The 21,029-nt window shown below is 37.6% G+C and overlaps 9 protein-coding genes across 9 annotated transcripts; 6 read left to right on the top strand and 3 right to left on the bottom strand. All coding sequences in view use genetic code 12, as the record gives it.

Moving 5' to 3' along the window:
* Nucleotides 1-127: 127 nt before the first annotated feature.
* Nucleotides 128-1,978, bottom strand: KGF56_001808 (divalent metal ion transporter; the record flags this gene model as incomplete). The annotated part of the gene is made up of 1 exon (XM_049322969.1): nucleotides 128-1,978. The coding sequence occupies one exon, from the start codon at nucleotides 1,976-1,978 to the stop codon at nucleotides 128-130; it is 1,851 nt and encodes a 616-aa protein (XP_049181157.1).
* A 1,695-nt stretch (nucleotides 1,979-3,673) lies between these two features.
* Nucleotides 3,674-4,990, top strand: PDX1 (Pdx1p; the record flags this gene model as incomplete). Its single annotated transcript, XM_049322968.1, has 1 exon — nucleotides 3,674-4,990. The coding sequence occupies one exon, from the start codon at nucleotides 3,674-3,676 to the stop codon at nucleotides 4,988-4,990; it is 1,317 nt and encodes a 438-aa protein (XP_049181156.1).
* A 1,652-nt stretch (nucleotides 4,991-6,642) lies between these two features.
* KGF56_001806 (uncharacterized protein) lies at nucleotides 6,643-8,406 on the top strand (the record flags this gene model as incomplete). Its single annotated transcript, XM_049322967.1, has 1 exon — nucleotides 6,643-8,406. One exon carries the CDS (start codon nucleotides 6,643-6,645, stop codon nucleotides 8,404-8,406), a length of 1,764 nt encoding a protein of 587 aa, XP_049181155.1.
* A 497-nt stretch (nucleotides 8,407-8,903) lies between these two features.
* Nucleotides 8,904-11,096, bottom strand: KGF56_001805 (uncharacterized protein; the record flags this gene model as incomplete). The annotated part of the gene is made up of 1 exon (XM_049322966.1): nucleotides 8,904-11,096. The coding sequence occupies one exon, from the start codon at nucleotides 11,094-11,096 to the stop codon at nucleotides 8,904-8,906; it is 2,193 nt and encodes a 730-aa protein (XP_049181154.1).
* A 1,149-nt stretch (nucleotides 11,097-12,245) lies between these two features.
* Nucleotides 12,246-13,715, top strand: KGF56_001804 (alpha-ketoacid dehydrogenase kinase family protein; the record flags this gene model as incomplete). The annotated part of the gene is made up of 1 exon (XM_049322965.1): nucleotides 12,246-13,715. One exon carries the CDS (start codon nucleotides 12,246-12,248, stop codon nucleotides 13,713-13,715), a length of 1,470 nt encoding a protein of 489 aa, XP_049181153.1.
* A 1,703-nt stretch (nucleotides 13,716-15,418) lies between these two features.
* On the top strand, nucleotides 15,419-16,567 carry FDH1 (formate dehydrogenase (NAD+); the record flags this gene model as incomplete). The annotated part of the gene is made up of 1 exon (XM_049322964.1): nucleotides 15,419-16,567. One exon carries the CDS (start codon nucleotides 15,419-15,421, stop codon nucleotides 16,565-16,567), a length of 1,149 nt encoding a protein of 382 aa, XP_049181152.1.
* Nucleotides 16,568-16,926: 359 nt separating this feature from the next.
* On the top strand, nucleotides 16,927-18,111 carry KGF56_001802 (uncharacterized protein; the record flags this gene model as incomplete). Its single annotated transcript, XM_049322963.1, has 1 exon — nucleotides 16,927-18,111. The coding sequence occupies one exon, from the start codon at nucleotides 16,927-16,929 to the stop codon at nucleotides 18,109-18,111; it is 1,185 nt and encodes a 394-aa protein (XP_049181151.1).
* A 737-nt stretch (nucleotides 18,112-18,848) lies between these two features.
* Nucleotides 18,849-19,631, bottom strand: KGF56_001801 (uncharacterized protein; the record flags this gene model as incomplete). Its single annotated transcript, XM_049322962.1, has 1 exon — nucleotides 18,849-19,631. One exon carries the CDS (start codon nucleotides 19,629-19,631, stop codon nucleotides 18,849-18,851), a length of 783 nt encoding a protein of 260 aa, XP_049181150.1.
* Nucleotides 19,632-20,000: 369 nt separating this feature from the next.
* KGF56_001800 (uncharacterized protein) lies at nucleotides 20,001-20,894 on the top strand (the record flags this gene model as incomplete). The annotated part of the gene is made up of 1 exon (XM_049322961.1): nucleotides 20,001-20,894. The coding sequence occupies one exon, from the start codon at nucleotides 20,001-20,003 to the stop codon at nucleotides 20,892-20,894; it is 894 nt and encodes a 297-aa protein (XP_049181149.1).
* Between the last annotated feature and the right edge of the window lie 135 nt (nucleotides 20,895-21,029).

Below are 21,029 nucleotides of genomic sequence, written 5' to 3'. Positions count from 1 at the left end.
GGTTGGTGGGGGTTGGTGGGGGGTTGGTGGGGGCCCGTTCAAAGGTTACTGGTTCTTTTTCCTTTGTATGAAAAACCGTTTGTGACACCTCTCACTTCTCAACATTTTTCTAAATGCCAAATGTAATTTAAATATCTAGAGACATATTAACCACTAAATACAAGTTCAATACTGTAATAAATCCCCAAATTACAATAGCACAGACAGATGTCAATAAACTATTGCTGAAGTCTTTATATCCCTTGATTCTAAATCTCTCATTATCATCACTGTCACCGTTATCGTTACCATTTTCATTATCAACATTCCGACGCAGTGGAGTTTGTGAATCATCGGATGCTGAAGAGACACTCAAATCAGAAGGTTTATCCACCAAATTTTTCTTTGTTTTCATACTGCTACTTTGATGTAGTTGTGGGTACTTATATGATACCAAACTGTTATCACTCATTAATCTCCCACTTTCATCTGCATACTTGTTTTGTAGCTGGCGATGGTGATCTTCCTCGTCATCATCCTCCTCTTCCCAGCCAGCACATGGATGGGAGTTGCGTAAATCCTGGAGTCGTATAGCTGAATCTGAAGTTGTATATCTCTTGGTACCACCAGGACTAGAACTGAAACAAATATCCTCAACCTCCTCATCTGCATCATATAAAATATCAATATCTTCCTCGCCGTCTCTAACAAATATAGGCACTCTCATTGTTTTTTTGTCGCATGTAAACCAAATCAAGGGGGCACTAACAATTGGCAAGAGCATTGAAAGCACAACTTGACTTGCATTTAGTGTCTTGGCCAAACCTTCTCTTCCCGCAAATGTAACTGTAAAGAGGCATGGAACAATGGCTAGTCCACGAGTGACCAATCTTCTTGCAACAGGAGGCAAACTCCAAGATAGGAAACCTTCGGACACCATTTGACCAGCTAATGTGCATACAACACCCGCACTTTGACCGGAACACAACAACGCCAAAGCAAATACAAACCCAGCTGTAGGTGACAAGTGTTTGGATAACAAATGATAAATGGTGAATAAATCTGCATTTTCATAATCGTCGTCAGAATCGTCATCTGTGTCATGATCGATATCATGGTGGTCATCATTGTCCCTCGGCGAGCCCATCTTTGAACTGTTCAATGTAGCACCTGCAACTATCAAAATTGCGGAATTAACAAATAATGCAACTGTAAATAATGAAATAACCAATTCAATAATAGTATATGACATGGTATCTTTAATAGCGTGAATTGATGGTCTATAATGGTCTTCTTCTTCTTCCTCTTCCTCTTCATTAGCTCTCAAAGTGATATCATCCCCACAGTCACCATTAGCGTTACTGTTACTACTACCACTACTACCACTACCCCTACCACTACTACCACTACCACTTTCGAAAGCAGGATTTGGCGCTATTGTTGGCATAGTCAATGGTGTTTCAATATTATCCACATCAGTTACTGTAATCTCACTAGGTATTGATATCTCCGATTTATTCAGCTCACTACTCCACGGTACAAAATACCCATGCTTAATATCGAAATCCTTAAGTCTAGCCTGGACTAAACCAGAGCCCAAATATAATGAATGAGGCATGACTGTTGCACCCAATATAGCCAAACTCAAGAATAATCCACTACCACCTTCTCGTTCAGACATATCCACTACATCTTCATTTGGTAAAAACCCTCTAAACACTTCTGCAATGGAAAAGTTTATTGACTTATCATGACTAACTTGATACAATTGAATACCGAAACAAACCACGGTAGCAGCAACTAAGATTGAAACAAAAGATTCAAAGATGCGGATAAAAAATAGAGGTCCCTTTGGTCTATAAGCACTCAAAACAATTAACACATCTATAACTGTAATAATTACGCCCAAGAATAAAGGAATATTGAACAAAATATTCAATGCAATTGCTGTTCCAATAACTTCAGCTAAATCAGTCGCTATAATCGCTATTTCTGTCATGATATATAACACGATATTGACTTTATATGAAAAATGTGCTTTACAATTGGCTGCTAGGTCTAATCCAGTAACTGCACCTAGTTTCGCAGCTAGTGTCTGTAGAAAAATGGCTAGACAATTTGATAAAAAGATGGAAAATAGTAAATTGTACTTGTATGCGCTTCCTGCTGAGACTGCTGTTGAATAGTTACCTGGATCTAGAAAGGCTACACTCACCATTAGACCGGGGCCTATGAATTTGCTATATTTCTTGAGTCGTGATATAATACATCGTATGGTACATTTTCTTAGTAGTTCAAATATCAGCGTAACCATCTGGAAGGAACTTGGCAAAAACGGTTAATGAACGACAGCCAAAAGTACAGTGGAAAGGTCTTGAACGCCAAAAGTACAGTTGAAAGGTCTTGAAATAACTGATGCCAAAAGTACAGTGGAAAGGTCTTGAAAGAACTGATGCCGGTATTCACTTTGGGTAGTAGTAGGATATCTAGTTTTTCTTCTTTTTTTTTTTCTTTTTTTTTTTTTGCCTAGCTCTATTTTTTTTTTTAGCTAGCTCTTTTTTTAGTAGCCTTTTTTATTTTTTCTACTTGGTGGTTTGTAACAGTAAAAGTTAGTTGGTAGTGAGATGGTTTTGGTTAAACTACCAAGGTGTTCACCAAAATCAATGCAGTAACGCAGGGGTAATTTGTGAGTAACTTATGCAAACTCGTTTCGTATTAGAAAATAATGTTGTTTCTACGTTTAAGAGGTTTTTTCTATATCGATTAAAACAAAAAATGGGGGTCAAGTAAGCTTTTTCAATGTTGATGTATTGAAAGGTTTTTGAGTTTGTTGAAAATAAAATTAAGGTTTTTCAACTATGTGTGTGAAGTTTTCATATAAACTTATCTGCTTTATCTTTTTTTGGTATAAAGAGAAAATGAGAAAATGAGAAAATGCCCTATTGTTTTTTCTTTGCTTTCCTGCATTCTCCGATACCTCGGAGTATCACGTGTGAAACACTATAACACTATCGAGCAGAGCGAGATAGTGTTGATAGTCAGTGCTGCTCCACTATTGAACAGAGCAAGATAGTGTTGATAGTGGAGCACTTGATAGCTTGTTACAACACTGCAACACTATCGAGCAGAGCGAGATAGTGTTGATAGTCAATGCTGCTCCACTATTGAACAGAGCAAGATAGTGTTGATAGTGGAGCACTTGATAGCTTGTTACAACACTGCAACACTATCGAGCAGAGCGAGATAGTGTTGATAGTCAATGCTGCTCCACTATTGAACAGAGCAAGATAGTGTTGATAGTGGAGCACTTGATAGCTTGTTACAACACTGCAACACTATCTCGCTCTGCTCGATAGTGTTGATAGTCAGTGCTGCTCCACTATCGAACAGAGCAAAATAGTGGAGCACTTGATGGCTTGTTGCAACACTAACTAGCCTGTTACAACACTATCTCGCTCTGCTCGATAGTGTTGATAGTCCAGTCTCATCTCACGTGACTATAATGTCATCGCATCGGAGTTGTTTCCCCAACCAGTAAAGAAATATTGCCAATGATTTTGTATTTTATTTTTTCTTCTTCATTGAATAATATATATATATATATATATATACATCATAGAGAGGGTTGGGCAAAGGGAGCCGCAGATAGCTTTTGTTAAGACCTTTTTTTTTCTTTTGTATTGGTATAGAAATAATGTTTAGAGTAGTATTGGAAAGGTCCTGTATAGGACAACTGCGTTGGTTCCACCGGTCGTCCATTAGATATGCTGCTTCGTTATTCAGGATGCCGGCAATGTCGCCTACTATGACTGAGGGAGGCATTGTTTCTTGGAAAGTTAAGCCTGGCGACAGTTTCAATGCAGGCGATGTTTTGTTGGAAGTTGAAACTGATAAGGCTACTATAGATGTCGAAGCTGCTGACGACGGTAAAATGTGGGAAATTTTGGAAAAGGACGGTGCAAATGGTATACCAGTTGGTAAACCAATTGCATTTCTCGCTGAAGTTGATGATGATTTGAATAGTTTGGAGAAACCCAAGTTGGAGGAGCAAAAGGAAACAAAAGAGCAACAGAAACCAGAAGAGCAAAAGGAGACAAAAGAGCAACAGAAACCAAAAGAGCAACCGCGTGGGCAAAAGGTGCAAAATGGTGACTCGGCAGTGACTGTGTCATCTAATATACTTCAAACCCCAAATCCAAATCAAAAGTTCTCTCCATCAGTTGAATTATTGTTAAACGAATATGATATTTCTAAAGATACCGCATTGGTTAACATTAAGGCTTCGGGTCCAAATGGTAGAATATTAAAAGGTGACGTGTTGGCATATCTTGGAAAAATCAACGAAGATAGTATAGAAGATATTACCAAGTTTTTGAAGTCAAGGCAACATTTAGATTTGTCAAATGTTGTACCTGCCAAACCTTCCACCAATACAGCCTCCTCTACCACAACCGCCACAACCGCCACAACCGCCGCTGCCACCAATACAGCCGCTGCCGCCACTACTGGTAAAGAAACTGCATCAAAGCCAAAACCAACAAATATACTCTCAGTCGAATTATCTACAATAGTGGGTGAAAATCACTCAAAAGACAAATTCAAACATGCTTTTGAAAAATCAATCCAATCGGCAATAAAGTACACTTATCAACAGAAATTCCCTCAATTCGCAAACTCGCCTAGTGAATCGTCAGTTTACGACAAGTATGACTTGTTTGAAGAATTGATCTCACCATCAGTTACAAAGAATAGATTTGAAGTTTATGATATCAAGTATAAATTTTACAGTAATGACGTTAAGCCCAGAAAAATTGAAGTTTCTGACTTTGATGAAATATTGGGAACAGGTAAGACGCCAGTGCAATATTTACAAACAGATACATCAAATGTTCAAATCCTGTTTAAAATTAAGATTGATGAAAAATTACCCGACGCCAGACAATTTGTTGAGGAGTTTGAAAACTTTTTACTTTCACAAGTTTCAGCTAGTAAATTAAAAATCACTAGCTGAAGGTGTTTGTGTAATAGAATAATAGATAAACCGGATTAGGGAAGCATATAGTTTATATTTACTCCTGTGCATATGCTTTGATTAAGTAGATAAACATTCATGTAAATTAGTAAGATGGAGAATACATATTATGTATGTGTGTACTTTTTGTAAAAATGGAACCGCCTAATTAAAAAAAAAAAATTTCGCAGCCAAACTCACTAAACTCACTATCGAGGAACGAATTAGTGAGTAGTCTCCTACCTCTGTTGACTAACCTACCTTTGTGGGCTAACCTACCTCTGTAGACTAACATTGTTTATACTACTATATTCAATAGAGCAAAACGAGATACTCTACTCTCTCCTCTACTCTTCTCTCAATCTCTTTCTCTCTCTCTCACGCAATATGAATTTGAATCAGTGACACCATTTCTTCTCAAACAAGTGGACAATAGTAAGCCACTTTTACTTTTTCCCTGTTGAAAATATTGAAAAGAAAGAGCAGTGTCACTATTCAGTGCTGCTCCACTATCTCGCTCTGCTCGATAGTGACTGAAAAAAGTCAATGGAGAAAACAAAAAGAAGGATATTAACATTTCTCCCTTTTATTTTGATTACATTGCTTTGAGATTCAAGTTTTTGTCTACGGCGACACTATCGAGCAGAGCGAGATAGTGGAGCAGCACTGACTGGCTTAATGATAGGGTACTTGCTGTACAACTCCTGGATCGTTGCATTTTGAAGTAACTTTTCACTTACGCCTTCCTTTAATTATTTCTACTCTATGTCCTTTTTTTTTGTGCTGGCAGCCAGTGTGCTCCAGTATCGAACAGAGCGAGATCTGATCCACAATCGAGCAAAGAGAGGTAGTGGAGCAGCATTGACTAATGATGCTGACTAGCGGCACTAGGGGCCGAAGCGAGATAGTGTTGTAACAAGCTACAAACTGTTGGTGGCAGCCAGTGTGCTCCACTATCTCGCTCTGCTCGATAGTGTCGCTCTGCTCGATAGTGTCGCTCTGCTCGATAGTGTCGATTGTTTTGTTTTTTTCATTTTAAAATTTAATTTTTTGGCAGAGAAAAGAATCTCAGAAAAAGAAAACAACCATTGTGTCATAGGGTAATGTGCTGTAAAAACGTAGACTATAGGGTGTATTATTAATATTTAACTATGTACCACTATCTCGCTTTGCTCGATAGTGGGATATGTTTGATTCCTCTCTTCTACCGTCATCAAAATCCTTTCAAGTTCTGGCTCTCGGTTTCTTTTCAATTAAAGGGCAATTGGCGTTTTCTAGTTATTGCAACCATGCATACATATTTAACGCGAGTCAAATACAAAGTATAAACAACCAAATTTAAACACTCTGCATTGTTCAACGACATTGTAAATAAACGGTAGCGCGTTAGTAGAAAAAGTCGTTATATAAAAGTCACTATAAGAATTTTTTTATTTTTTTTTTTTTTTTTTTTTTTTTTTTTTTCTCCTGCTAATATCATCTTTCAAAGAGTACTAACTAAGGCTAGTGTAAACCCCTTCATTAAACTATATAGCAAGAAGCGTCCAATTTTTAGTTGTTAAGAGTATAGATTGTTTTTCTCAAGAGGGTTGAACGAGCTTGGTTTGCAATTGCGTACTTTTTCCAGCCAATTGTCTAGAATGTATAATAATATGTACCCTTATCTGAGTTACTCAGCTAATGTTAGCAATAATACTAGTAATAATAACAATAATAATAATAATAATAACAATTCATCATCACCTACAAATGGTCAACAACAGCAGCAGCAACATCAGCAGCAGCAATCGCAACCGCAACAACAACCGCAACCGCAACCGCAACAACAGCGTTCTCCAAACAGTAATAGACAACAGCCATATTTAAGTTCTACAAATACATCCTCATATTTTAATAGAACTGGTGGGGGCTCAACTGCAACTGCAGGTGGTAATAACAGCATATCCAGCGGGAGCAACAATAACAGTGGCAGTGTCGGTGGCAGCGGCAGCGGCAGTAGCGGTAGTAACAGCGGCAGCGGTGGTGGGGTAGCAGGAGGGGTTACTTCCACTTCGCGTGTTGTGCCTTCTTTAACTCATTCAAGTATTCCATCACGTTCCCAGTATGGTATTCTGTCGTTGAGTAGTTTAACTGGATCTCACGCAAATCAGTACCTGATTTCTCAACAACACCAACAACACCAACAACAGCCATCTCAACAACCAGCGCAACAGCCATCTCAACAAAACCTCTACTATCAACCAACGACATCTTCAACACCTCACTCTCATTCTCATCCAAACACACCACAAATTTTTAATTCTCAATTACACAATGATCACCCACAACAATTGGATCCAAAGCAACTACAAAAATTCGCTCCACAACAACAACAACATCCCCAGCAACAGCAACAACATCCGCCGCAGCAACAACATTCTCAACAACAGTACCATCACCAACAACAGCAACAGCTGCAGCCTCACTATTATCCATCTACTCAACAGCAGCAACACCCAACTACTGCTACACCACAATCTATCTATTCCAATGTCCCCGCGTCAGCAGTCCACCATCAACTTCGTGCACAACAATCACAGTATCAACAGCAGGCGCAACAACACCAATCAAGTGTTTCTCCGCGCGCTTCTCAAACCAATGTCACTCCAACTACAAGTAACTCTAACATGCCTGCAACTCCACCAACTCAACAAATACAACCAGGTAAAAAACCAAGAAAACCAAGAGCAACTAAAAAGGAGATGGAGGAAAAAAGAAGACTTCTTTTGGAGAAGGAACAAATTAGAGCACAACAACAACAGTATTCTCCGGATGGTTTAAGCTTGCACCATCAGTCACAAGCTGCTGGAAGCGAGGTATCACTAGGTGCGAATGGGAAAAAGAAAAGAGGTCGCCCTAAGAAATTCATACTTGATCCATCAACTAATACAATGATTGACTCAACACATCCTAATTTCAAACAGTTGAATAAGATCCTAAAGGATACTTCTGGAAGTACGGCTGCTCGTGTTGCCGTATCTGCTACTACTACTACTACTGGTACACCGGATCAGTATATGTCTAATTATCACGACAACTTACTCCATCATCAGCAACAGCAACACCCACGTGCACGTCAGCATAGTTCTTCTCGTGGCGCTGGTAATCAAACCAATATCACTACTGCCACTGCAGCAGCAGCAGCAGCAGCAGCAGCTTCATCAGGTGGACTTCCGCGTGATACTAGTAAAATCTTAAACAAAGATAATTCAGGAGCACCAGCACCAGGTCAGAGTTTGTTTGATATTAACGAGGTTGAATTCCAACAAATATTAAAGAAAAAAGATCGAAGGGGCAGACCTAGGAAATTCCCCATAGAGCAAACTGGTGTTACTATTAAAGGTGTGAAGATAAATGGAGGTATCACCAAAAAATAACTTTCATCAGAACTAGCGCTAGCACCTTCACTTTCACCTTAGCACAATTATTGTTTTTTTATTTTATTTTTCGCTTTGTCCAAAGCATTATTTTGCCAGTACATTTGTATCATCGCCTCATTGTCTTATTTGTCCCGTGTGTTATGTTTTATTTAACCTTGTTGTCTGATTTTATCAAGTAGTGTCAAAAAGAAAAAGAGAAAAGAGTGAGAAGAAACTTGTCGCTTAGAATCGGGTGGATATGACGCTTACTGATCCTTAAGTGGCGAATTAGAAAAAAAAAAAAAAGAAACTGAAAACCGCCAAAACCAGCATGTTGTGCCTCGTTCTTCTTTCTTGGTCTTTTTCGATGCTGTTGATTTGAAATTGCAGTTCAGTTCTCTTTTATTGTTTATTAGATTGTAGTCTTTAAATATCTGTAGTATAACAAAAGAATAGTATTAAAAAAAAAAAAACCAAAAAAGATATAAAAGCTCTATATTCTGATGTCACAAGAGTCACATAATCTTATTCATAAATCTTCCAACAGCAATCATTGGTGCACAAATGGCTTTAATCATTATACATAATGCATCGATCAATCGACTCAATTCAAATAAAATCCACATAAATAATAGAAGCTCCACTATTAGAACTACCATTTGCAAATTGGGAAAAAAATCTCCAAAGACATCAATTGGTGAAAAAATGATTCTCATAATTTGAAATTTTTTGAGCATGGTTATTAGATTACTGATTACTTCTATTGGTTTTTGTGTGTCTATTAAATTGTATAATTGTTCCTGAGAAGAAGGTGCTCCTTCAATGGCTAAAGTATGATGAGAACTAGCTGATGATGATGGTGGTGGTTGTGTTTCGAGTTGCTTTGTTGTAGGGTTATAGTAGAGCTCTTCAGACATGGATTCAATTTCTTCATTTTCTGAATCTAACTCAATTATGAATTCCGTTGGGGTGTCTTCTACTATATGCGAAATGGATGTGCTTTCTGGTGGTGGTAGTAATGATGGTTTACTGTTCTTTTGTGGAACGGCCAAGTTACCATTAAACATTTTGATTGCTGGTTCATTCCAATTTGCAAATATTAACTTTGATCCTCTAGTGAATTTCTTTATTCTAGGGTTCTTTAGTAGCTGTGCATTATCAGGAGGAGCAGCTGGTGTTGTCAGAGGAGGAGGAGGAGGAGGAGTTGGTGCTGGTGCTGTGGCGGTCTTAGGACTAGCTGCTTTGATAGGTACTAACTCTTTTGAAGTGGATGATGCTTGTTTAGATTGTACATCGGGCTTATCTATTGGTATTGTCACCTCCTTCTCATCTTGTTTTCCAACTGGAAACCATGACTTGATATAATTGACACAAGGAACTAATAAGGAAGTCGGTTCACATTTATTCGTTTTTTCTTCAACAACCTCAACCTCAACATCGACCTTCTCCTCCTTCTCCGCCTTTTTTTCCTCCTTTTTCTTCGTCTCCCCTTCTTCCTTCTTTGGCTTTACGCTTGGTTTCTCTTCCTCCTTGACCTCTCCCTCAACTAATTTTTCAACAATTTTGTCAACAATTTTCTGCTTCTTAGCCTCATCAATATAAGAGTCAAAATCTCGACCTAGTTCTTTACTCGCTTGTTTCAATTTTTTCTTTAACAATTGTTTAAGTCTCGCCTGATTTATTTTGGTATTCGGCTCCTCATCATCACCAGATACAAATATGCTTTCACCTTTACTTTTGCCTTCTTTATTACCACCATCAATGATAGTCTTTTTCGCTCCACTCGGACTCTGTTTCTCTATGATAGTATTTTTCGCTCCACTTGGACTCTGTTTCTCTATGTTAGTATTTTTCGCTCCACTTGGACTCTGTTTGTGGTCACCACCACTAACCGGCAGCAGCACAGAGTTGTTCTTCATTGCTCCATTACTCTCACTTTTTCGAATTCTGTTCTCATAATAGTCATAATCATTGTACTTGTCCTTCATGAATTTGACACCACTCAAAAGTCTTTTCTTACTGCCATCGCTACTACTATATTCACCTTCCTTCTTGTCAAATACTATATCCATTGGATTATACCTACTCTTGTTCTCTGTCTTATCTTCAAAAACCTCTCTGAATGTTTTATGTGTATATAATTTAGGTTTCAATGAAGTATCTGCCACATCGAACCTTTGTTTCTGTTTCAAATAATAGTCGTTATTTTGGTTCACTTTCCTCCGTGATAAAGATTGTTGTGGCAGTTGTACTTGTCTCTCAAAACTATCATAAGGGAAATGATCGTCATATCGTGATCGCGATATACGTCGTTGCTCGCGACAATGACGCTTTATAAATTTATTCTGCATAGCAGTCAATTGAGCAGGTGTAAGCTCTTCCCGTAATTGATCGTCTGAATCACATTCATACTCGATCTCCACCTCATCTCCATTTCGCACCAAATTCAATGGGGATGGAGTTGTTGCGGGTACAACTTTGGGCCGGATATTTTTCATTACCGGTTTTTTCAGGGGTGTAGCACTAGAACTAGCACTAGCACTAGCACTTCTCATCTCCTTGGTGTGTCTCGTACTAACGCTCATATACTCTCTTGGGGTGGAAGCATAGTAGCGCTGATCGGTCTGGTAACGTAAGCTTTGTTCCAACTGTCGTTTTTTTTGATATAGGTACTCTGGTGTATAATACGCATCACTAGTAATGTTCATTTTTTCTTCTATATGGAAAAATTCCCTTTAGGGGTAAGAATGAAAACAAAATAGTAAGATTAGCTTTTTAATGAGCAAATCTTAATTGGGGGGAGGAGTTACAGTAGTTAAGGTTTAATGTGAAAAGCTTTAAGGTTTAATGTGAAAAGAAAGCTTAGATGTGAAAAGTATTGACAAAAGGACAAAAAAAAAATATAAATAAAATAAAATAGAATAAAGATCAAACTCAAGTGAGTCAAGGATTCAAGTGTGAGTCCATGTATGTGTATAAGGGTAAGTGTCCGAGTGTCTGTGTGTTAGTATGTCAGTGTCTGCCTATCTCATCTTTCTTGTTTATGTGTCTTATACTTTTATAGAATAGTTTCCTTAACAATATAAATTGCAAAATTTAGTCTAATCAAAGTGAAAAATAAAATGGCTGGTTGTTCAATAACACAAAATTAAAATCTTTATACAGCGGGAAAAAGAAAAAAAAAAAAGAAACCAATGACAAACTTGAGATTTGCTCCATGATTAGCTTTAGCTATGGTTAGCTTTAGAGTTGTCTAGACGTTGAAAGGCAAAAGCGAAAGGGCTGATTAGGAAGACAGTTATTTTCTGGAAAAACTAAAAAAGAAAAGCACGAAATATATGAGTTTAGGAATTTTTAAGCCTTATTGGAAAATCTCAGTAATGTAAGATAAGCTTACTCATACTTCTAGCACATATCTATCTAAGATGAAACATACTAAAACTAGAGTAGTTGAAAAGTATACACACACTAGTTTGAGAGCAAAGTCAATCCCCCCCTCCTTCTCTGTTGCCCTCTTTTCTGTTGCCCTCTTTTCTGTTGCCCTCTTTTCTGTTGTCCTCTTTTCTGTTGTCCTCCTTGTAGAGTTAGTGTTGGTACCACAAAATGGTCCGCTAGCTCGCTTCGCTCCCTGGTGTTTATAAGGGCGTGCGTGTTTCCCAAAAAAAAGCTAGTCATTTCCCCCACATTTCGAGATGAGCATTAGCCAGCAATTAGACAAGGCTATTAACTTGAGGGAAAGAACGACATCTTAGTAAAGAACTTTATTTTTCGGGCCCTTTTGAACTACGGCTTTATCGACAATCTCTCTTTTAACTCTCAAGTCCCCCTTTTTTCTTTTTGCTTCTCTATTATATAAAATGGCTCATAATTCATGCTGGAGACATATACCGAAAAGGTTTAACTCGCAATACACTTCTCCTCCAATTTCCCCCTTTTCCTATATCCACGTCGATGCGCTCTCCGATAATAGAAAAGAAGTAATAGCAAAACATCTAAAGGAGTTGGGTCCATTCCCCACATATTCCAATATACTCAATCTGCAACATTTCTACCAAAACACAGTTCTACTAGACTATTTGAAAAAAAAACCACATCCAATATCATTGAGACAACTAGCTGGTTATGGGAATGTTTTGACAAAACAAAAAATCGTAAGTAGTGCAAACTTTGTACGTATCGAATTACCAATTCGTTTAGCAATGAGAATTCGAGATTTGCAAACTTTACCATTTGGAGTTGTCAACAATTATCACTTGGCCCAGGTTTATGAAAGCTACTACCATCTGTTTGATGCCTTTCGCAAAATACCTCAGATCCATACAATTGAAGAAAACGAGAGATTTTGTAAAACCTTATCTACGCTTTTGGATGATCATTTGTTTAATTTGTCGCATCTTATGATGGGTGCACTTGAAGTGTCAATTGCTGAAACTTTACCACAACGAGAGTTGGACACATTTATGAGTTCGATGCTAAGGTCAAGAATTAGTAGGAGAGTCATTGTTGAAGAGCATTTGTCATTGAGTGAAAATTATCAGAAAAATCCCTATGCTAAAAAGCCGCCACATTATCTTGGAGAAATCTTTCAAAATTGTAGAGCCGTTGATCATTTTAATCAAGTTAGTGAAATGGCTAAAGAGTCAATGAGTCAGTCATTTCCCGAGATAAAACAAATGCCAAATTTGGAATTTGAAGGTAACTTAAACTGCCTGTTTCAATTCATGGTACCTCATCTACATTACATACTTTATGAAATAATTCGAAACTCTTTTGAGGCTACTATTGAAACACATGCAAAGAAGGGACAAGTGCAGCAATCACTACCACCTGTCAAGGTAACTATCGTGGATCTGAAAAAAGAAGTATTATTTAGAATATCGGATCAAGGAGGCGGTATAAACCGTGAAAAATTAAAACTCATTTGGTCATTTGGCAAGAGTCCAGAATTGGCTAGAAAAAGTTTGGCGAATTTCCACAAAATTTCGGGATTGCCATTGAATTCTAGAATCAATCCTGCTACAATGCCTAGTTCAGAGAAGCAAAATGTAGGTCATATGACCTCCTCCTCCTCCTCCTCCTCCTCCTCCTCATTATCATCATCATCCGCCGCCTCATGGGGTACTCACAAACACTCTACACTACAACGGTTAATGGACAGAGAGTATGAACATAAACTAGGCATGGGACTACCATTATCATCAGTCTATGCTGATTACTGGAACGGAAATTTACAAATGAATTCAATAGAGGGATATGGATGCGATACTGCTTTAACATTGAGTAAATTAGGATACCATACTAACGTTGTACAGCTTGATAGGGCATAGCTACCCACTATCTCGCTCTGAGCTATGCTATGGAGCAACGCTGGTTTACATTTTGATGTATAGTAGTTATACAGGTTTCTTGTAATCAAAAAAATAAAAAAAAAATAAACATTTTTGTTTCTCACTGATTCCTTTTAGGGATCATTTTTCCACCGTTTTTCTTCATTTATAACAAACGAATGAATACACCTCTTAATACCTTATCTCCAAAACCAACCAACTAGAGTAATTTTTCTCTGCCAAGTTTCAATTGGAACAAGACAAGTTATCACTATATTTTTTACTTTTTCCCCTTCCCCTTCCCCTTCTCCCCTTCCCTTTCCCCTTTCCCTTTCCCTTTCCCCCTTTGTTTAAATTGGCGCGGATTTCTCTTATAATGTCCCGAGTAAGAGATAAAAATAAAAAGCAGTTACATATTAAGAAAAAGCAGTAACATATTAATAAAAAGTAGTAAGATATTAATAAAAAGCAGTAACATATTAATAAAAATCAACCAATCATTGGTAACCTCGTTTCATTCCTATAAAATCATCTCGGTTATTCTCCCGCGTCTTATTCTTTTTAATCGTACCACCATTAATTACCACCGCAACCAAATAACCCCCTTTATATAATCACGTGATACCATTTAATTGAAGTGAGAGAGTTTCTACAAACTCTAGATGCTACAACATTCTCTTATTGTCTTTATCGCGGCATACGATCCAACCCACCAGCCAACTGGACCTTTCGCTTTCAATTTTCCCTCTCTCTATCTATCTCCCTCCTTTTCTACCTTTTACCCTTTCTTCTTAAGAAGAATATAATTACGCGATAAGTACTTTCTTTAATCGATTGCAAATAAAGTTTTTAGAGAGACCTTCTATTTTATTGCGCTCCCCACAAAAAAAAGAAAAAAGAAATGAAAATCAAGACGTACATAAAAAAAACTCCTTATTGACTCGGATAAAAATTACCCATTTAGATTAATGTAATGAAGTTATCAAAATAGTGAGAGGCCGTCTTGCCTCCCCTCTTTAATCATTTGGCCTAGAATAAAACAGCCACTCTCCGCAAGGGACAAAAGGGCTCTAAGGATCGCTTAGCATTTGCCGTCTATGTTTTTTGATCGCTTAGCATTTATCGTCTATGTTTTTTGATCACTCTTTTTCTTTCATTTCGTTCTTTTTCTATTCTAATGGCTTTCCCGAGAGATTTTATGCTTGCCTTTGTCTTTGTGTTTGTTGAGTTGAGTTGAGTTGATGTGACTCTCTTCTGTGGCCAACTACTATAAGCCCCCCTCCTCTTTTCCTTCCTCCCCCTCCTCTTTTTCTTCCTCCCCCCTCCTCTTTTCCCTCCTCTTTTCCCTTCTCCTTTCCCTCCTCCTTTCCCTTTTCCTCCCCCTCACCCCCTTCTATTGACTAGGAGCGCACAATATAATATTTATTTTTACAATGTTAATTGTGAGAGTCTCGAATCAATCTTATGTAATTGACAATAGGGTTAAGTTGCGGGAGACTAATAAACGTGCATTGCATTTAGTAATGTTGGGTTGGTTTGTTGAGAAATTATAAATACGATGCAAATAGTCCAGCTTTTCCTAAAGATCTTGTAATTTCTAAAAAACCAAGACTAAAACAAGATCTCAGTAATCTCTAAAAACCAAGACTAAAACAAGATCTCAGGGGAATATTCTGTAGCGTTAAAAGAAATAGGAAATAAAGATGGGCAAACCAAAAGTTTTATTAGTTCTTTACTCAGGTGGTGACCACGCCAGGCAAGAAAAGAAATTGTTAGGGTGTGTTGAAAACGAGTTGGGTATTCGTCAATTTGTTGAAGAACACGGTTATCAATTGGTTTCCACCACTGATAAGGACAGAGAAGGTTCAGAATTTGACAAGAACTTGGAAGATGCCGAAATCGTTATTACTACTCCTTTTTTCCCAGCTTACCTCACCAAAGAAAGGATTGCTAAAGCTCCAAAATTAAAAATTGCAATTACTGCCGGTGTTGGGTCCGACCATGTTGACTTGAATGCTGCCAATGAAAGAAACATTTCTGTTTTGGAAGTTACTGGTTCAAATGTTCAGTCCGTTGCTGAACACGCTGTTATGACCATGCTTGTCTTGATCAGAAACTACAACATTGGTCACTTTCAAGCCGAAAGTGGTGGTTGGGATGTTGCTGCTGTTGCCAAAGAAGCATATGACATTGAAGGTAAAACCATTGCTACTGTTGGTGCAGGTAGAATTGGTTACAGAATTTTGGAAAGATTAGTTCCTTTTAATCCAAAGAAATTGTTGTACTATGATTACCAACCTTTGCCTGCTGCTGCTGAAGAAAAATTGAACAAAGCGTCAAAATTGTATAATGATGTGGATACCATTGTTGAAAGAGTTGAATCATTGGAAGACTTGGTTGCTCAATCCGACATTGTCACCATTAACTGTCCATTGCATGAAGAAACTAGAGGTTTATTCGACAAGGCCTTGATCTCAAAAATGAAGAAAGGTTCCTATATCGTAAACACAGCAAGAGGTGCCATTTGTGATGCCGATGCCGTTACTGAAGCATTGTCTTCGGGACATCTTGCAGGTTATGGTGGTGATGTTTGGAACGTGCAACCAGCTCCAAAAGAACACAAATGGAGATCAATGCACAACCCATACGGTGAAGACTACGGTAATGCTATGACTATCCATGTTTCCGGTACTTCATTGGATGCCCAAGCAAGATACGCTGCTGGTGTAAAGAGCATATTGACTCAATATTTTGACAAGACTTATAACTACAGACCTCAAGATGTCATTTGTATCGATGGTCAGTACGCTACCAAAGCTTATGGTCAACGTGATGAGAAAAAGGCCGCTTAAAGCAGAAAAGTAAAAGCCGCTTAAAGAAAGTAAGAGCCCCTCAATAGCAAGAGCCGTTTAATAGTTTGTAAGGAAGGTAATTTAGTTTTTAGAATATATATCTTATATCTAGATTGAATCAAACTGACAAAGAAGGTGTATTTTGAAAAAGGATTGGTTTTAACTGTATATGTTCACTACTTTTTTTGATTGCTCTTGGTTCTATCAAGGACAAATAAAACACCCCTGTGCTGTAATCAAAGGTTTATCATCAAAGTGAAGAGCTTGCTGGTGGGTAGTACTATGCGGTAGCGATTTTTTCCAACTTTTCAATTTTTAATAATAGCTCATTGAACGGATCAAAGTCATAACGTAAATGAATGTTTGATAAAATAAAACTTTCAGTGTTTGAAAGTATTGTAAATAATCAAAACTTTGATGACGAAGAGCCTTTGTTAGCGGAAGTTCTTGGCTCTCGGAAAATCTTCACTCAAAATCCCACTGAGATTGGTTACTTTACACAATCGGGAGGACAACTTCACTACAATGACACTACAGGATTAGGTATAATTAATATTCCAATTGGTTCAACAAAATCAGGATACACAAAGAATAAAGGCCAAAAAGCTGAAAAAAGACAACCTTTAATAGGCACGAGTTTATCTGAAGGGTTTGACGATTATCAGCGCACTAGTTTAGACCAAATCTATCTGCTTGATGATTTGTTTGAATCTATTCATTATCTTTTGAATAAAGGCGTTTTGTCACGAAATGACTTGAAGTTTCTTACACTACGAAGGCATTTACAGAAATTGATGAATATCCCCTTGGACAGACAACTTGGTCAGTTCAATGTTATCTACTGGAAAGAATTGATTTTCTTCACATATGACTGGGAAAACAGTCTCCAAAAAGAAGAATGCACATACACATATACTGAGTTATTGCTACAATATTCCGGATTCAAGTTTGAACAGTTGTTGACGGATTCAGAAACAATATCTAAATATTTCACAGTGGTGAAGCACAAAGTAAATGGTATACCGGTGATATACACTGCAGAGATTGATTGTGGTATCACTAAATCACCGGGGCTAACAAACTATGTAGAGTTGAAAACCCATTCTCATTTACTTGATAATAAACTAAAGACCAAAAACAAATTTCATCACAAGTTGATGAAGACGTATTGCCAAAACAAGTTCATCTCGTGCAAGAATGCGGTAGTTGGTTTCAGATCAGCGGATTTCAAACTTACATCAGTGAAAAAGTATACCGACTTTGAATTGGCTAAAACATTGCGTGCTTCACCAATATTTTTGACTCGTACATGCTCGATAAATACGGATCACATTTTCCAATGGTACAAGTTAATCATAAGCTGGATTTGTGAAAGGAAAATAGAGGACAGCGATGAATGTCAAGTGTTTAAGCTATCTTTCAAAAGAGAGGGGGAATTGATGGATTCACACCTATGTTTTCAAACTGTCAAGAAAGAGGAAGCAAATAAAATATTCAAAAAAGTAGTTCCCACCTGGTTCCGGGAATTTTGCGAAGCTCAATAACCATTCATTACCTAATTTCTCTCTATATATATACATGTTCATAAAAAAAGACCTACTTAAATACGATCTACTCAAATAGAACCTACTTGAATAAGATCTACTCAAATAGAACCTACTTGAATAAGATCTACTCAAATAGAACCTACTTGAATAAGATCTACTCAAATAGAACCTACTTGAATAAGATCTACTCAAATAGAACCTACTTGAATAAGATCTACTCAAATAGAACCTACTTGAATAAGATCTACTCAAACAAGACCTACCTATTCCTGTATAGCATCCTTGATCTCCAATTTTCTTGAATGTGTATTAAAATATTCACCCAACTCGGCCATACTCATTATACTTGGATCCGCAGTCATTTTTAGTTTGTCTTTAAATGTGACTACAATCTCAGGTTGGTCGGTTTCACTGTTTAATAATTTCAGACTTATTCTCGTATTTGACGGCATCCTAGAAAGGAAAATCCTCGCGCTTTTCGCTGCCGGGGTAAACGGATTGAATTTCACCAGCACATCTGTAAAGTATTTCGTAATCAATCTGGAACTCATTTGCGTTGAACTTAACGGGTTGATCTATAAAGAAAAAAAAAAGTTGAAAAATTATAAAGAGAAAAATAAAAGCATTGTTCGCTATCATCAAACTGAGTGGAAAATCTCTGTCTCTAATTACAAATGGGTTAAGATACAATATTCTTGACCAGACTATTCCAGTATTTAGTCTTGTAAGGGACTTTATGAACTTCTTGCAATGCCAGTAGAGTCTCTTGTAATGCCAGTAGAGTCTCTTGTAATGCCAGTAGAGTCTCTTGTAATAACAGTAGAGTCTCTTGTAATAGAGTCTCTTGCAATGCCAGCAGAGTTTCTAGCAGAGTTTCTAGCAGAGTTTCTAGCAATGCCAGCAGAGTATTTTTCCTTGCGTCTATTCTTCAAGTGCTGCCATGCAAAATACGCTACTGGTATATAGCACACAAACGCTGTTTTGAGAGCCATCGTGTAATACTCATTTTCATCGGCAACCGCCAAACTTAAGAATAGCATCAGCATCTCGGCACATACCTGCAATGGGAAAGTTAAATAAAAATTGTTATATTGTAGCCACCATAAACTAAATGGAGCCCATCTCATTTTCACCTTGAATGCTTGATATGTGAATTGTATCATATATTGAATGCACCAAGCGGTTATCAATAACGAATAAGTAGTATGTTTGGCAATTTTGGGAAATGGGAAGATGACTCCATAACAGATCCAAACCATCCAAACTCCATTGAATAAGGACCAGAAGCTTGATACTATACCACTACTCTTATTTACAATATTAAATAAAAGTGTCGCAAGCAAAGGTATTACAGAAACAGCGTGGAAGAAATCAGCAATGCCTCCCGGTAGAAATCGTCTACCAACTAATGGTAAAAGAATCAAAAACCTGGCAAAGCAACAAAACCATAACGTGGCTCCAACAACATCAACAAAGAATAGTAGCCTTTTCTCAAACGAAAGTCGATGCTGCAACATCTCTTGTAGAGAAAACTTATACTTATTTGGTATGCAATCACCAATTCAAGTATACCAAATAGAGTTAGTTTACTATTTTTATATATATCTCGCGCTTCGTTTTCCTTCGCCTGATGGGCCCGTTTTCTTCTCGCCCAGTATCTCGTTCTAGGGCGGGCTTCTGTCGCTTCTGGCGAGATCCTTCACATTTTTTTGTCGGCGCCCGGAAAAATTCCAGCACGACTTTTCCAGCACGACTTTTCCAGACATATTTTTCCAGAACGACATTTTATATTATTTTATTTTTAATTTCTTTTTCCACTCGGTTTTTTTTTTTTCACTAGCCGCCCACCCTCGCATCTACTTTTGATATACGTTACACAACTCAAGATGAGATTGGTATTTGCCATAATACTCCTTATTGGCGTCTGTACAGCATGGACCACCGAGGACTATGAAATATTCAAATTGAATGATTTGATAAAGCAGGATTTGGGACCGGAGACCACTTTCTACAGTTGGCTAGGATTGACGAATGGACCATCATCAACTTCGCTGGAAATAAAAAAGGCATATAGGAAGCTATCCAAAGTTTTGCATCCTGACAAACTATCTTCTGTTTCAAAGAAGGTCAAGAAGCAAGCTGAGGAAAAATTTTCCAGGTTATCGCTAGTTGCCGATATCTTGTCGGATCAGTCAAGAAAACGACGTTACGATTATTTTTATGCAAAAGGCTTCCCCAGATGGAAAGGAACTGGCTATTACTATTCAAAGTATCGTCCTGGGCTCATCACTACTATCATATTTATCTACATTTTCGTGGGAACTTTTCATTATTTCGCTTTAAAGATCAATCGCAAGCAGGATTACAAAAGAATAGCTAATATCAGGAATGAAATTAAGGCCCAGGCTTGGGGAGGTTCGCAAGTTCCTCCTTTGGATGGATCAGATAGAAAGTTGACCAGTGAAGCTAGCGGTAAAACTTTTATAGTGAAAAGCACCGGTGATGTATACGTGGATACAGGAAATGAGTTGCACTTGATAAATGAAAATGAGATCAATTTGAACCCATGCTTTAAGGATACATTGTTTTTCAAATTGCCCGCTATAACCTATAATGCGTCATTGGGAAGGTTTTTCACACCAATTGATTTGTCAGTATCATTTGATAAACCACAAGAAACAATAAAGGAAGAAGCTGAGCATAAAAAGTCAAAAAAGAAGCCAAAGGGAAAGAAAATGGAATTAGCAAATGGTAAAGTGGTCTACAGTAGGAAAAAGTAAAAATAGTGTAGAAAGAAAAAGTAATAAAAAAAAAAAAAAAGTAAAATTACAATTCCTTAGTATACTAGCATTATATTTCCTATTTCAGGTGCTATTATCTACTCTATTTCACTATGCTTTGAAACTCTGTGCAAT

This window comes from Candida oxycetoniae (assembly GCF_023343755.2).
Source record: "Candida oxycetoniae strain CBS 10844 chromosome Unknown scaffold60, whole genome shotgun sequence".
Lineage (NCBI taxonomy): Eukaryota > Fungi > Ascomycota > Pichiomycetes > Serinales > Debaryomycetaceae > Lodderomyces > Lodderomyces oxycetoniae.
Note: the sequence above shows the minus strand (reverse complement) of the source record. Positions and strands in the feature narration are given on the sequence as shown.